Here is a 20,780-nt window from a genome sequence, read left to right as displayed (position 1 = left end):
AAAGGATAACCTGCTCCCGATCAGGCTTGATATAGCTCATTAAGTCTTTATAATCGCTTTGTAGTACACCGCTCTGGGTAGTAAACTTTATTTTAAAAGCGTGGGTACTGTGTTTTTCTACATTTTTACAAAAATGAGTAATTTAAATGTTAATTGTAGCATTAATGTATCAAATTTCAGGACCTGGCACAATCAAAGCATGCCAGCTACTGTATGTGGAAATTTGTGGCCAGGTTTCCGACAGAGAAGCTTCTCTGCACCAGGCTATCCTGTCATGCCCACTTCCTGTCTGCAGGGTTGGAGTTGATGCCCAGACATCTGCTCCTGTGGACCGACAGTTAATCTCTGCCACAGCCCAACAGATCAACCACCATCATATCTGATATTTAATAAAACACATCTTATTAGAAGAAAGAAAAAAGTCTTACACAACCAAAACAGCAGCTATAGCAGAGCTTTTATTAGGGAACAAAAAAACAAAAAGATGTTAACTTTGTGTCCCTGGACATGTAATTTTTGAATAACTTCATATAAAAAGAAAAAAACAACAACATTATATTATGATGAAATAGAAATCTATATATGGTTAAAAAACAATGACCCACATCCATTCTCTTAATAAATATATACACAATAAGTACTGAGATACAAAAGAGAGATCATTTAGATCCCTTTTTTCTTTTTGCTATGTACAAATAAAAAAAAAAACATGATTTCTATACTGTATGTTATGGCAATTGATGAGATTTGTTTTCTGAATGTGACTCAATCTAATCATCATATTGCACTTCCAGGACAGCCATTACAGACTGTGCTAGATATTAATTGACCTATTTTTACAGCATTTGTGAATCTACTCTACAGGAAAAGGGTAGTTCTGTTTTTGCAATATTATCAACATATTTAGTGACCATTTAATACTTACAAGGAGACCAATATTTAAATTGATCTGAGAAAAAGCATTTTTTAATGGCACCTAAAAAAAAATCTTCTAGGCTAAAAAAAAAACAAACATTTACAATATTCTACCAAATTATATGATGGTTTTACACACTAAATACTGCCACGTTTTGTTTAGGATTAATACACTGAACCTCTGGAGCTTCATCAACAATTTAAGGGCATTTTACTATGAATTTCTGTGTGCTAAACTTTGCAGATCATCAGCGCTGTAGCTTTATGATGGGAAAGATAATCTCTTTCTTCTGAAGAATGAATGAACTCTGCTGCTTTGTATAGCATGAGGTATAGCAGCACTTCAACTGTTCTGCAAGCCTGAGCAAAATATACAAAAGCAGGCACTGACATTTGAGGCGCAGCTCACATTCTCACTAAATGCAAAAGTGTCATGTCAGTGTCAAATATGTCCTCACTTGTTAATTCCTATGCACAAACAAACAGCTTTATAAGGATCAAAATGTATAACTTACATCTCTAACCAGTATCCGTTAAGAGCTATGGCTTTTAAAAAAAGGAAACAAACAAACAGAAAAAACATCTGTTGGACGCTAATACAACACGCAGACAACATGAATGACAGGTCCATAATCACTGCATAGCCAGAAGTGTAAACTTGACGGCTCCATTTGTCCTCCGCCCCTCTTTTCAGGGTAATCTACGACATCTCCAATCAGATTTCAGTGAGGGTGAGTTTGTACAAGCCGCCCAACTCCTCCATGGAGATCTGGAAGGTGTCTTCGTTGGAGTAGTGTTTGATGATGTTGTCATCCATGTGGACTAGAATGCTGTCAAAAGAGAAAATAGTGTGTTGAAGTGAAATATTTTATAATGTTTTTTTTAATATTATGAATTATTACTGCTATGGGGTTTGGTAGGTTTAAAGCCTGCAATTTGGTGATGAAACGGTTCTGGACTTAATTGTGTTGTTTTGGTTATCGTAATCATTTGACAAACCACGGGTTTGTATTTATGGGAGGGGGTGTTACGGCCCTAGCAGGGCCGCCTCCTGAAGTTGTCTGTGTGGGCGTGTCCGACCATCTCTCCTGCCTTAGCTGCCACCTTTTTTCTTTTGTGCAGCTGACTCTCGTCAGTAATTAAAAGTATTTAAGCCCAGGGACAGGTGAGCTCTGGGCCAGAGTGCCATGTGAGTGGTTACAGCTAGGGAGCTGTGTGTCTTTGCTGTGTTTGCAGCTAGTGAGCTGCTCTCTTTCTTTTTGACTTACTTTTATTTTATTGACCAACACTTGAGTTTTGTTTGTTTTCCTCAAATGGTGATAGCGGCTTGTCCGTCTCTTTTAGTTAGTTTTAATACAAACTTTAATAAAACTCTTTAATTTAACCCTTTTGCCTTCTTGTCTCCTTTTTCTGACCCGGATACTTTTTGTTACTTCCCCCTCACCGCCTAGACCCCTCAGGGGAACGTAACAGTGACATATATGTAATTTTGCAGTGGTACATATTCATATGAATCATAGCCAAAGTTTTAAATAAGTCAGTGTATCCACAAATAATCCATATGAGCCAAAAACTTGGACTTCAGTATGAACCAAACAAATAATTTCAGACAGCTTTTTCTATTCTTAGCTCTGTATGACATCATTGACAGGGGAAATACTTAATATGGTCATTTAGGCTCAGTAACTCCTCCCACCTACTTTCTTTCAAAGAGAAGACAGCTGTTTTATAAGGGAGGTGAAAAGACTGATTTTTTGCTTCACATAATGGCCCAGTATACAATAAACACACTTATTTTGAACTGTGACTCATGCAAAGCTACTCTAATGGAGTTCAAGAATAAAGACATGGAGCTGGAAAGGGGCATATTAGAAAGCATTAAGTTTGGGCGCGTGCAGGACTAACCATGCCAGAGCCACCAGCTGGTTAGCTTAGCATAAACACTTTCTCCCATTATATAAGTGTAATCCTTATAAGGTATGTGCGTATTTCCTCCCAGGTCATGATTACCTCATCTGCATGTGTTAATTGCTGATTGGTCAATTAATCCCCAAGTTTACCGTTACTTTATGTGTGAGGAGAACCCGTTGTGATTTAATTATAATAGTGCTGTCAGCATTAATCTCTTTAAAATGACGTTAACGCGAGTTAGCGCAGATCGCCCCGTGCTGCAACACATTAACGAGCTAACCGCAGTAACGTGTTGACGCCGTGCAGCCCCACGCTTGGGGCGATCCGCGCTAACTCGCTAACAGAGATTTGCCACGTTAGTGCGGTTATGGCGTTAACGTCATTTTAACAAGATTAACGCTGACAGCACTAAATTATATATATTAATATAATATAAATATATTTTGTTATAATTTATATGATATAATATATATAAAATAATTTGATGTAAAAGGGAAGAGCCAATCATTAGTCTAGAAATACAATGGAAAAATATGATTGGTTATAACTAAATGATCTATTTCATCTGCAGGTGAAACAGTTCAGTAAAGCACCAAGAAATATAGAAATACATTTTATGAATTTTGTATTAATTTGTTCATGGATATCAGATTTCGTCCTTCACAAAGTTTCAGACATAGTGTGGGAATGTGATAAACATGTATACACTCACCCTTTCTTGCACTTCTTGTAGACCTTTCCAACCTTATCGTAAGGCAGTTCATACTTCTCTGAAATCTGGTTGGAAAAAAACAAAACAAACACAAATTTGTGTTAAGAGAAATACAGAAGCTTTAGGACTGTCAAGAAAATCAGTTTCGAATCTAATCTTTCCAAAACACCTTGATTACCTGTTATCTCACCCACTCCACATAAGTACTCCATAACTAATATCCATGACCTTCGCACTGTTTTTCTTCTTTTTAAACTCGATGACCCCTGAAGTACCCATTCCACTTTTTTCGCAGGACATTTCCACGTTCCATGTCTTTTCTAAATCTTTTCCCCTAACCCTCCCCTCCATTAGCACCTTTTGTCCCCTGTGCAATTCTAAAAAACACATTTTTCTTTTCTCCCCAATCACTACTTTGCATGATTCCTGTGTTAGTGGCCCATCAAAGCTTAGATGATGCAAGAAACTGTTCTCTAGTACAATCCATAGCTAGTTCGGTGAACTGAGGACAACTTACAGCTTCCACCAGGCCTTTCAGCGTGGGATTCTTCAGCATGAGGGCATCAAACACCTCGTCTGTTTCCTTGCGCACGTACAGCAGGACTGTGTGGTGAAAAAAGAGAGAGGAGGCAAGCAGGCGTCAAAGAAAAGCATGCACGCTCATGGACTGAACACAAACACAAATTCAACCTCAGACAAATGTCAGCGGGAGTCATAAAAGGGTTTATCTGCGTCAGACCAGACTGCTTAACTGATGCTTTGGTACATTCGTGTGGGTTTGAGGATTTGGGGTTTTACCACATCTCCAAATGACTTTCAGAGTGGTGAAGCTGCATGCACATATGTACACATATGTCTTGAGCCAGTAATACATTTGCAGCTATACTATATATAACACTGCAAGCCATCTCTCTGCTAGACTGCAGAAGAACATGCACAGATCTCAGATAGAGCACCCCTCACTACACTAGATCAGGTTCCAACAGATTTTTAATACAATTAAAAAATAATACAGTCTGCAGCTGTAATCTGAGTATGTGGCTAATTTATCTACTTCGTTATGTGGACTAAAAACAAACAGGGCAACTGAGAGATGCTTTTATGATGATATTTGGCAAGCCAGATTTACACATTGTGGTCTGAAGAAGCCAAACATAATTTCAAATTTCAATTTAAGGAGCCTGCACAGGAGCTGACTGACTACTCTCTACGTCACTGAGACGTCAACAAGTTCCCAAAGCTTCCAGTTTTACAACGAGGAAAAACATGACTGCTGTGGCAAAGCCAGTACAGTAGGGCTTGTACCACTTGCAGTGTTACAGCAGCTTCTAAATGTAGTTACTTCCACTTTTCTGCCTCGTGTCCCCTTGAAATGAAGCAGCGTGTTTAAAGACCACAGAAGAGAAAAAAAAGTTTCCAGTTATTGATGAAATTATTTTTAAAAAACATGCAATCGGTGACTCCTTCTTCCCCTCTCTGTGGTTAACATCCTTCCGCAAGAATGTATTTAACAAGGTCGAGCGTGGCTTTGTGAAGGTACGAGAGGTGCATTTGTGCAGAAGCACTTTGAAGCAGGCCTGAATGTTTAAAAAATTCCTTCCTAAGCTACAAAATATTTCAAAACATGCATTTACAGATTTGTAATGTATTGAAAATGCCCGTTGTTAAGTCTGTGAATAGGATATGTGGTGAAGGGCAAATGCTTGTTTGCATATATGTCTGCATGCACGTAGTGATCTGTGGTATTTCGTTGGGTCAGTGGAGGGCTGGGGCACGTGTATATGTTGAAAGACCTGGAATTATCACATGGCCCAGAGAGAGAGAGAGCGAGGGAGAGAGCGCGAGGGAGAGTGTGTGTGTGTGTGTGTGCATGTGTGGAGCTACAGGCGCTGACCACAGCAAACAGACGGACATGCATGTGCACACGCAGCCGCATAGGGGAGCATCACTCAAAGGCTGCTGATTAGAACATGAGCAGTGTGGACATACAGCAGCAAACACACGTAGTACCTTTCTTTGGTTCCTCCACTCTTGGCAGCTTGTTTGGGGGTGAACCGAACTCGTCGTCGCTGAAGGGTAATCTCTTCATGCCCGAGCTGTGGTTGAAACACACACGCACACAAACAGCTGCTTAAATGGTCTCAACAACCGGCTGACAGGCCATAAAGTACGAGCACAGACAAAAAAGCTCACGTACATTTCCTAGAAACCGCAACCCTGTATGCATTTTACTGGGAAGTGTCAAAGGTCACGGCAGTTCAAAGCTACCATGAAGCAAATGTGAAACTATGGGGGGGGGGCCTTAAGTGAACTCACCTGTCTTCTCCATCTTCTGTGGGGAAGGGCTGCAAAACAGAGAGAGAAAAAAAAGAATTTCACTAAAATGCAACATAAAGGTTACAAACTATATACAGCATCTCACAATACATTTATTTGCATTATAGTTAATGTTTATCAAATATTTATGATGATTTGTGAAGTTAAAATATATCCAAACACGTTTTTAACCAATTTCCTGCATTCCGCAGGCTGCAGTTGTAACTTTTCACGTAACTCTTCATGGTAGTGGCTAAATCAGTCAACTAGGCCAAAGGTAAAGTCAACAGCCGAGTCCAAATAGTTTCCTGTGTTGCCCCATTTATTCTTCCTTTATCACTGAGAACTGGAACTGGTCAACGTAAACCAGCCTGTACAGCTGTGGATGGTGAAGTGCAGGTCAGGTGGACTGACAGCACTCACTGGTTTCTTGTGGCTCACGCAGCTGCACTCCTTGTTATCTTGTTAGCGCGCGTGAAATACCAAATATCAATAACTGTCATTATTTATCTATCAGCCAATTGAATAAATTTGACTGCAAAACGTGAGAATAAAGTAGAACTTATCCATTTAGTCTCAAACACATCAACTTAATGCCTTCAGATTGCAGGCTTTTAATAAATATTAGAGGTTTTTTATCATATAAAACAAAGTAAAGAAGCAGATCCTCTGATTTAAAATGATCCAACGCTTTTTTTTTGTAATTCCTGGAAGGCTGTTGTTTTTCTAGCCTTCGCCCTTTGACTGTATCGATTACAGGCATTGCTGTGAATAGATTTTCTATTCTGAGAGGAAAATCAGTAAACCCGTTCGTTATCAAAAACTGATAGCGAGGCTGCAGAGAGTTCAGTCAGGTTCAATGTCAATGGCATCCCCCAAAATAACCAACCTCCTGTCTCTTCCTCTGCTTTCCTGGTATTAATGTAAACTTCACATGCAAGAGAGAAGGGGGAGGGGTGGGGTGTTGGTGTCCTACTTGTATCATTTTACCAACAGGGGGCAATCAAAGCTCACACTTAGTGGAATTTCTCAAAAACAGTATCCTTTGCCCGGTAAACTCATATGAGCACGTCAGGTGTGCATGCTTCGCCCTGTGACATGCTCATCTTGAAAGTGCCATGTGACGTGTTCACTGTGGCAGAGCACAGAGTCCAGTTCTAAAGAAGAGACGCTCCTTCCATTTAAAACTCATAAAAAAAGCCAGATAACCTGCATGCAGAGTTCAGGTAAACTCCTATATCTCTCCTCATCATCTGCAACATGTTTCCACAAACCGACAGGAAAACTGCACTCCTCTCTCCCTGTGCACCAAGTCTATTTTTTGCTCTGAGCATATGAACGCATAAATCAAGGTGGTTGTACGCCGGTTTGTTTTGAGTCACTGATAAATGAATCATGGTGTGAGTAACCAGTTTGAAACCTAGCCATCAGTATGTAGGACTTGTATCAAAGCTCAAAACCAGAACTCTCTGTTCTTGCCAACTAGCAAGCAGGCAGGTCACCTCGACTCAGCTGGCAGCCGAGTGGGCGGAAGCTGAAAAACAAACTGTTTATGGACCACCTAAGATGCTACGAATGTTGCAACAGACACGTTCGTGCTTTGGGAATGGCAGAGAAACATACAGTTTTCAGTGGTGGCCTAAAAGAAAAAATAAAGAAAAAGTTTTGCGGCTTTGATCGGCACTCACATGACGTTGGAAGGTGGAGAAGTGAATGTCGGGAATGAAGAGGACAGGCTGGGTCTCGAGATCAGTCATCATCTTAAAGATGGTCACATCGTTACGTTTCTGGAGCATTGGTACTTTCACATCTGCAACTTTGAGGGGAGAACAGCAGGAAGCAATTTAATATTCATGCAGTAGGATGAAGTCAAACATAACATGACATGAGTGAAATAAGGTTTGATTGAATACATGTTTGCTGAAAGTTATCCAGCAAACGCAGAGGAAAACCTCCTGGACACATGAGAACAACATGAACTCTTGTCTTTGCTCTATTCTGGTTTCCAGTATTAGAGCGTAGTTATAGCGAAGTTGTAGCGTAGGTCTTCAAAATAAAAATGTTTAGCTGAAGCAAGCTGAAACATGCTGCAGAGCTCAGAGGAACTACAGCTTCAGGGGGTAAACACACTAAGGGGATGTTTTCATCTACATACAGGAAATCATTTTAACAAATACACGTGTCAGGGCGACTTGAAGGGAAAATTGATCGTACTGTGGAAGCCTCTGGTCATTTTAGTAATGATATGTTGTAGCTGATTATCCTAAAACTTAAAAGCAACTTACAAGCCAGCCCAGGGTTTAGGTCGACAACTTTCCCTTTCCTGCGGGACTGTTTCCTCTCCTCATCTCGGATCTTCCTCTCGGCGCCTTTGTCACAGAAGACTTTGATCTGGCAGTAGGCACGGTGGATGGGCTTGTTGCTGCGGTTGTTGTAACTGTAAGTGTCGATCTGCAGATTCAGGGGAAGACCCTTCACCCCTTTCTGAGAGGAGAAGTCTGTGCTCAGACAGTTGACGGAGATGAAGATCTGTGAGGGGAGGAGAGAAGAAGAAAGTTGAGGACCGAAGCAGACTAATGTACAACTTTAAACTTCAAAGTTTGTTTATTAAAGTAGAAACTGCTTCTTAACCATGAAGCCAATATGATGACGTTTAGCTTTCAGGAAGGCCTTTTTGCAGCAGGTACCACATAGTCAGGCCTCAGATGCTTTCAGTGTCTTTTGCTGGCCTCTTTTGGTGGGCTTCAGTAATTACATGCTCATTTTACTTTCCTTTGTCCTGGTTATTTGCTTTGAAAACACACTCTCACTGTGTTAACACAACACACAATCAAGACAGGTTTAAAAATACCATATAGAAAAGTCTCAAGGGGAAAGGGCTTAACAAATTTATTAGATTTGTTAAGCTGATCAACTGATCAAGAGCAGAACAATAGTAAAGTAAATCATTATTTTTATTAATATGTTAAGTTTTATTATTTACTTGCATTTCTTGAACAGAAAAATAAATAGTTTTAGTGGTTGAACGTTATGCTCGGTTTATTTCTGACTTCTCAAAGAAGTCCAGTGTTAAAATTTGGCTATAACCACCTTTTTAGTTTGAATTGATTTAATTAATTTGTTAAGCAGTCTACAAATAAATATAGTCTTTGTCGTTCATTTGGTGTATTCCACAAATGAAGACATTTAACAGTCTTTAATGGTCCTTAATGGTCAACAACTATATTTTAAACGTTAAGGAAAAAGTCTGTTTGGAGCAGAAACATTTCATACATCATTTTATATCCATAAAACTTAATTTGGGTCAATAACTAATAATTAATTTAAAAAATCACACACACACACACACACACTAAAGAAATACCAGGTGTTACTTTGAATCTAAAACATTCAATATGATGTCTTATAGTATTTAAAATGTAACCAGTTAGTATTACTAGTAATGGAAGTCATGGAAATCATATGATAAAACTGCACTTAATAAATCGATGAACTCGACTTGATAACAAAAGTACTTTTAAGGAGAACTGATGCAGCGTCACAAGCTTTTCCATAGAGCACGTGACTGTGGATGATCTAATACCCTTTCTTCCTTTTTTAAAGTGTTTCAATCAATAACAACCACACACATGCAGACAGTTTTGATGTTGGTGCTGTTTTGATGTAAACATACTAAAACTATATGATTTGCAACCTTGATTTGATATAGTAAAGCCTTACATAACTTTTGCCTTTGTTCCTCATCTTATAACTTTTATTACCCCCATCATCACAGGACTATATAAGGGTTACATATACAGTACACTTTGATATATGCACATATACTGCTATGCAATCAGCCCAAGGGCAAACCACACACATACAGGTACTTCCTCTAACGGACTTCTCACCTTAACACACTCCAAGTTTAACTAACACAACCAAATGATTAAACTCCTAATTATATCCCGAAATCCCATCAGCATGTAAAATGACCTCACTTCCCAAGGTCAGAAACCCAAACCGATCCTCTCAGACATCCATCCAAAGACACACACGCCAAACACCTTCATCTGTAACCAAACACCTCGCTGATGAGATGCTCAAACAATGTGGCTGGGCGGTTATACAAATGGTGAAGTAACAAAAACACACAAGGATGAACATCCTATGAATGCATGCCACAAGTCATGAGACAGTTAGACCCACATCCTGGTATGCAAGCATGAGTGTGTGTATAAGTGTGTGTGTGCTTAGAAAGGTCTGTTCATGTGACTTTATTTATCCAAAGTGTAGCCTAAAGAAAAGTACGCCGGTGATGAGCGGCAGCGCCGTGTTGTCTCTTTGTCTGTTTGCCAGCTTGTCAGTAGTCTTCCATCTCAGGCCGAGAGCAGAGCAGAGCCACAGGGCAGCACGAGGGTTAGGAACAAAGAAAGAAACAATCACGAGTGGAGACGAGGACAGGAGCTCCTCCTTTCTGCTGGATTTTATTTGACAACTGTCCCATCTGGTCACCTCCCCTCCCAATGAGTTTCCTCATTCCTGCACTCTTTGTCCAAAAATACCTAAACATGCGACATCACAATAAGGGTGACAGGCAGGTTGGACCAGTCAAGAATATAAGAACAGAGTGTAGGAATAACTCTCTCTTTCACACACACTCACACACACACCTACACCTCTGTGTTTTTACACAACCTGAGTAACCACACAGGAGAGGAGTGACTGCGACATGACCGCATCCTCACTCTTCTTTTTTAAAACCACTAATTATATTTAACAACTGTTTTTGGGGGAATCATAGTGAGCAAAGGGGATGACGATCACCCATAAAGGGGACTCGGCACCTGACACTGTCATTCAGGCACGGGGCCTTAACAAACAAACAAAAAGAAAAGGAGGACTATTTTTAGGTGTCTAAGTTTGTTGTTGTTAAAAGGTCAAGCCTCATATTTAAACGTTCAAGACCAGGAAGTACGCGGAAGCCTCGGATCACCGGTGATCCTGAGAACCAAACACTGTTCTTGTTTTGACAGGAACACTGAAGTGCAAACAGTGAACTGTCATGTTTGGACTTGGTTCAAGCGACAACCGTGTCAGAGATGTCAGCGGGGGTGTCAGGCAGCCGTATACCTGTGAAGGTGTGGATGTGGGTGTGGATGCATTCAGTCCATTGACTTACTTTGGCCTCCTCGTTTGTGTCCCAGGTGAAGGAAATGGCGTTATATGAAATCTCCTCAATGTTGCCGATGGTGTTGAAGCTCTCCTTGTAGTCAGCTGGAGCAACAGATGTTGGTTATTAATAAATGATGTATTGAAAGCATATTAACTGCTTTATGCCGAAGCTAAAAAGAAATTAACCCATTTAAATAAATATAAATAAATGATAAAAAACAAACCAGAAAAAGTAAGAAAGGTAAGGTAACTTCAACATATGCTGAGATTTATGAAAGTTACAGACTAACAGTAATCCATCAAAAGCAAAATGAGCTGTCACAATCAAACAACACACCTTTTCCTGCTAAGCTGTGCTTACAAACAGCTGCTTGAGTGTGCAGACAGATGAGGATTAGCGTGTTCGCTATGTCTCAGCACTCAAACTGGTAGCGTGACTTCTTTTTTTTTGGTTTGTTTTATTTCACGATGTGGTTTATTATGAAAATATCGTTTTTCAGAACTTACCGATGTCGAGGCACCTCTGTTTAGCCGTGTGCTGTCTGGAGTGCCAGTACTTCCAGTGTTTTAGTTGGTCGTCTCTGCACTTCTCCTCTCCAAACACCACCATCACCACGCTCTGGGGGTAAAAAAAGATAGCACAGTGATAGCTTAATATGACTGTCAATAATCAATAATCATTGCCAAACACTTTCTCCTGTCTTCCTCCCTTTACCCCCAACCGGTCACGACAGATGGTTGCCCCACACTGAGGTTTCTTCCTGTTAAAACTGAGTTTTTCCTTCCCACTGTCGCCAAGTCCTTTGGGTTTCTCTGTATTTTGTAAGGTCTTTACTTTACAATATAAGGGACTTGAGACAACTGTAGTTGTCATTTGGTGCTATATGAATAAAACTGAATTGATCTGAAATGAATTATATGTCATTCCCTGTTTTTTTTAAGTGCTCTTTCTTACCCTGACTTTGGTGATGGGTTGCTGCAGGCCTTTGTTGTCAATCTCCCTGAGGGTGATGGGGTAAAACTGGCCCTTGTTGAGGTACGTCATTGTCCCATCACCTGTCTTCTGACGCAGAGATTTGGATGCCTCGAGAGTGTACTCAAAATTATTCCTGAGACACACAAAAATAAGGGTCAAATCTAGTGAATACCATAAACAACAACATGCTGCGTTTAAAAAAAATCCCTTCTGTAAACAAATCCAAGGAGACAAATGAAACAGCAGAGTAACACCTAGCGGGCTTTAAATATGTGCAGACTCTTGTGAGACACACAGACAGGAGTCTGGTGTCTCCCCTGTGACTGAGATGAATGAAGCCATTCTGCTGTGCCGTGTCAAAAGCTGAATGGCGGTGTGGAAGTTGGACGGTGGGCCGGCGGCAGGGCGACTTACCCCGGCACGGTGTCAAACTGAGTGTACTCCTCGGGCGTCATGGAGGTCATGCGAAACTGGAGATCTCCTGGGAGGGAAAACACCTGAAGCGCAAAAAAGGAAAACAGAATCAAGTAAAGCACGGGAACAGGAAATAAAACAGCTGCTTTGCATAAATTTTAGATGATTTTCTTCAACTAGCAAATTGTGTAAGCAACTAGATGAACACTGTATTTCATTCTAGTCATTTATTAGGCTAGGCTTTCTCTCATCAGGTATAACAGTTTGTTTTGGTGTTTTTTATTCCCCTTCTACTCCATTTTGGTTTTTGTTTAAAAAAATGGCTCTGTGGCCACCTCCACCCCCTCCTGTACAGGGGTTTTGTTGGCTTTTCTGAGGTAATTCCCCTCCAGGTTAAAAAGAGAAAGAGGAGAGAGAAAGGGCTTTGGCTATTGTAGGAGAAAAGTACAGCACTTTATTGTGTTGGTGAGACAATGGCATAATAACACACTGGCCACTATTTTGGCATGTTCAAATAAAACCAGGGAAGGTTGAGCCCACCGCTGGCTCCATGGGATCGGGTGAATATCCTATTGTCTGATGGGAGAGATCTGAGAGGGGAGAGGAACGCGAAGGAGAAGGAGGAGGCGGGGTGGGGGGTGCTGGGAGAGCATTAGCAGGGTTTAGACAGGGGGGGGGATCGAAACACTCACTTCCTGGGAACCATCCTTAAAGCTCTCGGGAAAGGTGGAGTCAGGGGGCGTACGAGCCTGGGTGCCAGGGCTGAAATGGACCGTGTTGTGGGTGAGCTGGCGGTCAAAGACGCCCACGTGGCTCTCCGTTTCGCTGCAGTTGTTTGGCACAGTCACCGAGAAGCCGTGGGTGGGCACCTCTGTCTTGATAGTCTGGTTTGGCACGGTGGCAATGGAAACTGTGACAGTAGTGTCTGAACAAACAAAACAAAGCAAAAAAACCCAAAACAGTTAACTGATCATCAGGTTTCTAGATTTTTCCGTTTTTTTCTGTTTGTGTTGCTGAATCAGAGCAGACCTGGTGAAGAAAAGTGGGCTCTCTTGTCCGGGCCCAGCTGAAGAATATTGAAGGGAGGCTTGAGTACCGGGATCCTGTTTTCCATACTGGCTTCCTGGAGTTGGACTATGGAGTGTCCGGCCTGGATCTGGTGCCTGTGACAAAGAAGTGCACATAAATTTTAGATCTCCAATACGGCACATCATTGCTTTCATGAACCTTGACACAATGGGTTATTTATATGATATGTTTTTCTGCTTCTCCCTTTTCTCAGTCCTGGGTTTCACCTTTGGTGTTGCAATGCCTGAGAACTGATTAACGATCCATTGATAACACAAAGGAATTTGTACACCGGACATTTTCCTTCCTTTTTTGAGATTTTAAAGATGTCTTCTATGACACTCGGAGCAGCTATTTTAGTACGCCTGACTAAAGCAGCAAAAGAAATCCTAATGTCAATGAAGCTACCTGATTAAATCAGATGAGTAAAACCCTGCTTCCACTGAATAATCATTTTTCCTTGCTGCTCTGGAGAAAACAGGTGCACCCCTGAGGATAAATGTGCATACAGTTTTTAAATAGAATTTAAAAATCATATCACAAGAGCTTGAATCGCTCTCTTGTTTTCCTGCTGTTGCCCTCTGCTGTGCTTTTATTTTTAAAGGGGGAGGTGGTACGCGGAGAGGACTGCCGCTTACCTTTTGTTGGGATCCACATCAGAGACCAGTGTGTCTGTCTTGGGCTGGTGTATTGTTCTCTTTTCCCTGGGCACCTGTATACGAGAGTAAACACAGCCGCTCAGCGTCTGACCACATCACATCTAACAGACTGGGTCATCCTGCTGTTTGTAGGCATAGTTAGATCAGTTACATGACATAATGTAGACTCTGTCTCACAGATGTTACTTAATGATCAGATGTCACTAAGGGTGAGGATCACAGAGGGAAAGTTTGCAAGAATCTGGCAACTATTCCTCCAGTATGTGATTTTGCACTACTCCTCTTAGAAGGAGGGGAGAAACTATTCCTGCTGAGCTTTTCCTGGTACCTTATAGTAGTCGTAGAGCAGACCCAGAGCTGCGGCACTATCCTCGTCTCCATTTATGCTCATCATTGCCTTGGTGGCAGCTGTCAGTGGGTTCTCCAGAAAAGATTTCCAGGCTTCATCCTCTGTGGTGAAAGAGCGACGCTGGCCGCCATAACCCGGCTCATTCTGGAGAACCAGGATCGCGCGTTTACTGCTAAAAGGGAGGAGAGTGTGTGCTTTAGTTACTGCATACAAAGCAGTTAATGACATGAAATAAAAGCCATGGATGTGGGCACCAAAAGAGAAGAGCCGTCCATACTAGAAGGGATTCGTCTCCTGTTATGGACTTATTTTCCACACTGACTCCACATAAGCTCACCAGACCGGGACCTGAAATCTCAGCATCGCTCAAAACAGACAAACAGGTTATAAGAGCGAGAGATCACCCATGTAGATGTTTTTTTTTCATCTGCAGGACCAGTTGGTCAGGCTTTTCGAGGATTGTGCAACAAATCTCTGCCGCCGAACCACAGAGGCAGAAGGTGTATCGAGAAAAAGATGCTCTACAGGATCGTCCAGTGTAACGACTCTAGTTCGGGGATCACTCATTGGTTGAGAAGCCGCCCACATGTGACGCATCTGACCCGGCTGCATTCCTGCGCTGTGCTTGCAAACGAACTTGTTTGTGACAAATAATCACAAGATTTTAACGCTCAGTTGCCGCCTGTCTTGCGCTCCTTCTCTTCCTCTTCAAAATTCAACATCGCCTTGGTATGCTGTGCACAGTGTGCAAGCTTAAGCTATTTGAACCTCGGTGCATTACATTTAAAGTAAAACAAAAATGCCTCTGCGTGTACGAAACGGCCGATGATGAGCCTACGACGTTTGCACTGAAGTCACCTGTTTACAGTAAATTTTAATGTTTACACAGCTTCTGTTTGCTGAGACGCGTTAAGCCCCAGTCAAAGTAAAGTCATTAATGGAGCTCTTGTTATTAAAGTTTCATCCACAAACTTTGGAAACCGCATATATCCCCTCTTCAGCCATCCTGCAACCACATCCACCAAAGTAATTATTATAAAGTGTGAACGGACTGGATCAGTTTCCATGTTGAGTATCTACAACAAATACAACTTTTTTGTCTCCCAGTGGTCAGAGAAAGTGATAATTAGTAACCCTATATCTAAACGCAACCTGATATAATCCATTATGTGTTGGCTATAAAAAATATATCTAAGGTAAGGTAATATAAGCCATTATTTACTAAAACAATGAAGAGTCTGATTGCTGATCAGGCAGAAATTACACTGAGATGTCAAGAAATAAAGTGAGTAAGGCAGCATGAGTCCAGACTTCTGTCACTTTAATGTACAGGAGCAGTAAAAAAAATAAAATAAATAACACTACTTTTTTGGACATTTAGAGAAAAGAGCTTTAATCCCTCATTTTAAATTAAAAAAACAAAACAAAACACACACAGCAGTGTAGAGTAAAATCCATGAAAACCTCAGATAGCCCTGTGCTCGCTTGTCTATGTTAGTCGTGGGGCCAACGCCTAGCAGGTGTACGATTTCACTCCCCTCAAATGTCTCCTTGTCACTGCCCTCAACCCCCCCACACACAGAATACAGAATATATCTCACACTAAACATTCATATATCAGAAAAATACTGATTTATTTTTATTATTTTATTTTTTTAAGCTCTATCTTCCATTAAAACTCTTTTACACCTGTGCAGAGGCAGTTTTCCTTGGCTGACACCTTGCTGCCGGAGACTTGTGCCTATTCCTGAGCAAACATCATTTCTACTATCCACATAACAGTTAAAGCTTAAGGCAAAATCAAACAACCGCCCATCTCTACTCCGGGACGGCTCTTATTCCAACAGTCGCCTCCAGCTCGCACGACAGGTGGAGGTACACCTGTACAGGCTCGAACATGACAGGTGAAACGAGCGGAGTTACAACACCATGGGAAACTATGAGACTACACCAACTCCCCGCTTGGCAACCCGCTGTAACAGAGCACACTTACCCTTTTAAAAGGAGCTATAATGATCGTAGAATAGGCTCATGCTTATATACGACACGAACATCAGGACACGATTTTGAGAAAAATACAGAAGGCTGCAGCTGCAGGTCACAGTGTGACCTCGGCTTTTGAAAAATCCGTCAGTGAAATGAATTTATTTGTTTTAAAAAATAAAGTGCAAAAATAATCAGAAAATCCGCAAAAGCAATTAAAGTCAGTATTACAAGCTTATAGTGTCAACATGCTCGTTGTGCGGGCTAACAGAGGAGTCAGGACAACTTACTTGTCATGCTCCTGTGACATCTCGGTCGGTCGAACTGGACTTTCTAGTTGGTACTGAAAATCCGATCCGTCTTCTTTACCACCCTGGAAAACTCCGCTGCTAACACTGGATAAGGGCCACGGCAACAAACAAGGTGTCCCCTCCTGAGAGAACGGGTTTTGTCGGCTTTTCTCGCTTTTTGGGGCAATGCTTAGAAATTAAGGCCGGTTTTACCTGTGACAAGGACGCGGATTGGATTACAGGTGGACGGGAGGCGGGGTCTTACTGTCAATTGCCCTTGCCGGGCTTGTGATTGGCTCACCTGATGGCCTACCTGCAGCTGTAGGGTGAGTTTGGAGAAAGCAGTGGTAAAACTGGGTTTTAAAAGCTGTGATTTTATCATATTGGAATATTAAATGAGAAATATATCCCCCCCCTACCCATAAAAAGGCCAGTGCAAAATTTATTGGGATGACTTAAAAATTAAAATGATTTACAAAAAAAAAAAAAAAAAGTCTTTGATGATTACAGTCACTAAGGAAATATTCCCTTATTTGTACACACCTGCAGGCTTCATACATGTCGCTGTGTGGGAGTTACGATGCTGGAGATTATTGTGGCAGAAAGACCTGATTCACTTCACAAAGACATGAACAAACGTGCTCTTTTAAAGTCTACACTGATAACTCTTGTATAACACGGTAATAAGACGTTTAGTAAACTAATAACGTAGTTCGCTGATAAATGATCAGCATGCAGTGGATACGTGGAGACCTGTTTTTATGAGCATGAAGTCAATTCAAAGGCGACAAATTAAAGGAAAACCCTCTGTCTCTGTATGGTGGCTCTGTGAGACTTTTTTGATAACTTGGGTCTTCCTGGAAATCCTTTGCTATCCTACATGATGCTGTGGGAATTCTTTGTCATTGTTATTTATTTATTTCCTCAGTGTTTTGTGTTAAGCTGTTGGCCAACATGCTGTTGTCTGTTGTCTGTGTTTGCATTGAAAATGTGCATATGAGTATGACTAAGTAATGCAGCTCAAATCTATCTATGGGTACAAATAAAATAATCTAACCTGATCTAACCTAACTTGTGCCCTTAGAGCAGGGGCGGGCCATTCATTCACTAACTGTAAACACTTCTTTTATTAGTGGCAGTTTATAAAACTTAAAATTGGGTCGCACCTCAGATTATAGGTGTGACCCTCCACAACAGTCCCAGATTCTCATGCAGCCCCTTGGGAAATTTAATTGCCCACACCTGCCACATCTTCTTCATCTAAGGGATTTCATTCATGTTGAACTATTTCTATCCTGATAGGATTCACCTCTTCCAGTATGACCTCCATCCATAAGGCGAAAGCACTCCCTGAATGGTTTGGAAATTACCTGAATCGTGTGTTATGGCCTGTATGAAAATTTGGACCAACCTTTTAGCCAGCTGGCTCCAAGAAAGATGTTTAAGTATCAGATTATTAGAATTTTGCAGCAACGATGCCAAGTCACACAGAAGCTGCTGTGACAGCATCGTAAGAAGATAGTTTACACTAATTTTTGGGGGATGCACAGATATAGCAGTGAAACATGGGTATCGCCAATATCGGACCTGCTATTGAATGATATCAACAAATAAAATGCCATCTACTGACATCAGTGGCCGATATATACCTGTGCTGTCAGATTTATGAATAAGTGACATGACAATTATCACAAGTGGTGTATCAGTGTGCCTGATATAAAACCATGTGTATCAGTATTTACTACATGAAACATCTTTGATGATTACAAAAGCTTACAGTAATCTGTCTTAATGCAATAAAACAAGATGATTAAACTGTAAAGCAAGTAAAGAGTTATGCTTTGGGCTTTTTTGTGTCAGTTTCTGGGTATCTTGAAGGCAACAAGAAACTGAATTTAAAAAGTTCCAATCATGGGACCCCTCACTCACCTAAACGTATTCCCTCACATAGCTGGGGGCACTTTTTCCATTCTGTTTAACTGTAAGTACACCTTTCGTCCCACCTGTGTCTCTACTAGTAGATGATGATACAGAAGCTTGTTTACCTTCTTCCAGAGGACAGATAAGCATCAGTCTGCACAGCTGCAGGTAAGAAACAGGCAAATTAGTCCTGAAAGCCACATCAAGAGTGCAAATAAAGTGATGACACCACTGAACCAAGAGCTTGGAATAGAATCACACTAGCACTGGCAGTCACGCATCTGTTTGAATAAATTAGTCGTTATGTGTCTATATGGCACATTTAGGATTGTTTGATTGCCAATTGCTCTGCAATTAGCTGTGAGCTATGAGATGACTCTAACACAAGCAAGATGAAAAGGAAGTCTGAGTGAAAACTAACAGCTTTGTTAGCGATAGAAGGGTCTTAAGAGATGCTATCAGTTATATTCAAAGTTTCCCCCTCACACAAACACTTACATAGAAACTCTCCAACGACCCCACCCCACCCACCTAGCCTAACTACCTACCCATCCCCCCACATCCCTGACACACTTCCATGCAGACACAACCTCCTGCTCCTGGATCCTGGTGTACTGTTTATTTATCCCAGTGGAAGGACACCTGCTTCTGCTGGTGCTTATTTGTGTTTGCATTGAGGACATGGGATAGTAGAATAAGGGAGGGATGTGAGGATGTGTGTGTGTGTGTGTGTGTGTGTGTGTGTGTGTGTGTGTGTGTGTGTGTGTGTGTGGTGCTTTGTGTGCGAGAGAGGGGAGGCTGGGAACATGTGGCTGTGCTGTTGATGGTAGCTGCCGCTTGATGCTGACTCGACAGAGCACATATAGGGAAAACACACCAAAGACAGCAGAATGTGGATCAAAGCACGGGTTCAGACCTGAGAAAAGACCTGCTGAATCACTTTTGGGATGTAGAAGACACATTTCATCTGGATAGTGGTGAAAGAACAACAGTGTAAAAGAATAAACTTAAAAATTTGTTGTTAAGAACTGCTGAAAGGTTTAAAGTGAACCGAATGTCTTTAAAACTTCTTTTAGTTTTAATTTGGGGATGTCCAAATAAGCCTCTCCCACTTTACAATTCTCCTTTGATGCATCTTTTTGTCTCTCAGAGTGCCTGAAGGACAGTCAAAGGGGACTTTCTATAGCTTAATGCTTTGATTCAGAGCTGTTTGGTTTGTTCTTCTTTCTATCCAGACTTTTGAAACTCCCTCTTTGTTTGAAAAAGAGATCTATGTCCACGCCACCAAAAAGCATCTCATATAACTTAAAGTTAACCACCTTCAAATAATGAGATTTAAATCAAATTTAACATTCCTGGAAGAACTTTAACAGATCTGTTTGGTGACATTTCTGCAATTATTTAAATTATCAATAGGTCTCTGTTCTCAGTGTGGTCCAGACAGGAAGGCGTGGGCTTAGTCACCACGTAGTTCGATTCTTTTACTACATGGCAACATCTGATGACGTGAGCCGAGTAGGTATTACATGGCAAAATCTTTTCATGAATGGTGCATTTATTTTCTTATGTTTACAACAAGAGCAGGAGTAACAAATCCTGTCCTCCCGCCTCTAAATAAAGAAGAAAGTATTCTTGAAAAACATCTGATGTCTTCAGTTTTTTGCTTCAAATGAAGTGTAGACCTCCAAGTGATGCATATTTCCATTCAAAACTGTTCAGCCACCCCTCGTTTCTTTGTATTTTGCTTCCAAGGACCCAAACTTTCTTGTAATTTTTATGTAGTGGGCTTGAGCAACAGTTCTCCAGGTTTTGTGAAGGTCTTTTAAAGGTTTTCTTTGGACAATGCCTGTTTTTCACTCATTTTTGCTGCACCTGACCATTTTCAGAGAAGTGGTTTTTTTGTTTGTTGAGTCACTTAACCCTGACCTGTAGGTCATTCAAGCATAAAAAAGGCACCTAACCTAAGGGATGAACCAGTGTTGTGTCGACACATAACAGAGAATTTAGCAAAGAAGCAATTTTGAATTAGATCTTCAGGCACTGTTTCATTTTCTTTAGTAGAATTTCCAGTTAAACTGGCATAAAATTGTATTTTTCCATCAACAAGGTGATT

The 20,780-nt window shown here is 41.1% G+C and overlaps 1 protein-coding gene across 1 annotated transcript; it reads right to left on the bottom strand.

The window, feature by feature from the left end:
• Window positions 1-438: 438 nt before the first annotated feature.
• grhl1 (grainyhead-like transcription factor 1) lies at window positions 439-16,767 on the bottom strand. The gene is made up of 15 exons (XM_063497698.1): window positions 16,748-16,767; window positions 14,454-14,643; window positions 14,105-14,178; window positions 13,428-13,561; window positions 13,091-13,323; window positions 12,399-12,481; window positions 11,964-12,117; window positions 11,516-11,627; window positions 11,016-11,110; window positions 8,177-8,383; window positions 7,539-7,674; window positions 5,549-5,668; window positions 4,056-4,141; window positions 3,539-3,603; window positions 439-1,745 (listed from the first exon to the last, which is right to left on the bottom strand). The coding sequence occupies exons 1-15, from the start codon at window positions 16,765-16,767 to the stop codon at window positions 1,631-1,633; spliced, it is 1,824 nt and encodes a 607-aa protein (XP_063353768.1). The 3' UTR covers window positions 439-1,630.
• Window positions 16,768-20,780: the final 4,013 nt, after the last annotated feature.

The sequence above is a fragment of the Pelmatolapia mariae genome, linkage group LG16_19 (assembly GCF_036321145.2).
Source record: "Pelmatolapia mariae isolate MD_Pm_ZW linkage group LG16_19, Pm_UMD_F_2, whole genome shotgun sequence".
NCBI lineage: Eukaryota > Metazoa > Chordata > Actinopteri > Cichliformes > Cichlidae > Pelmatolapia > Pelmatolapia mariae.
The sequence above is the reverse complement of the archived record's forward strand: the minus strand, read 5'-3'. Positions and strand labels throughout refer to the sequence as shown.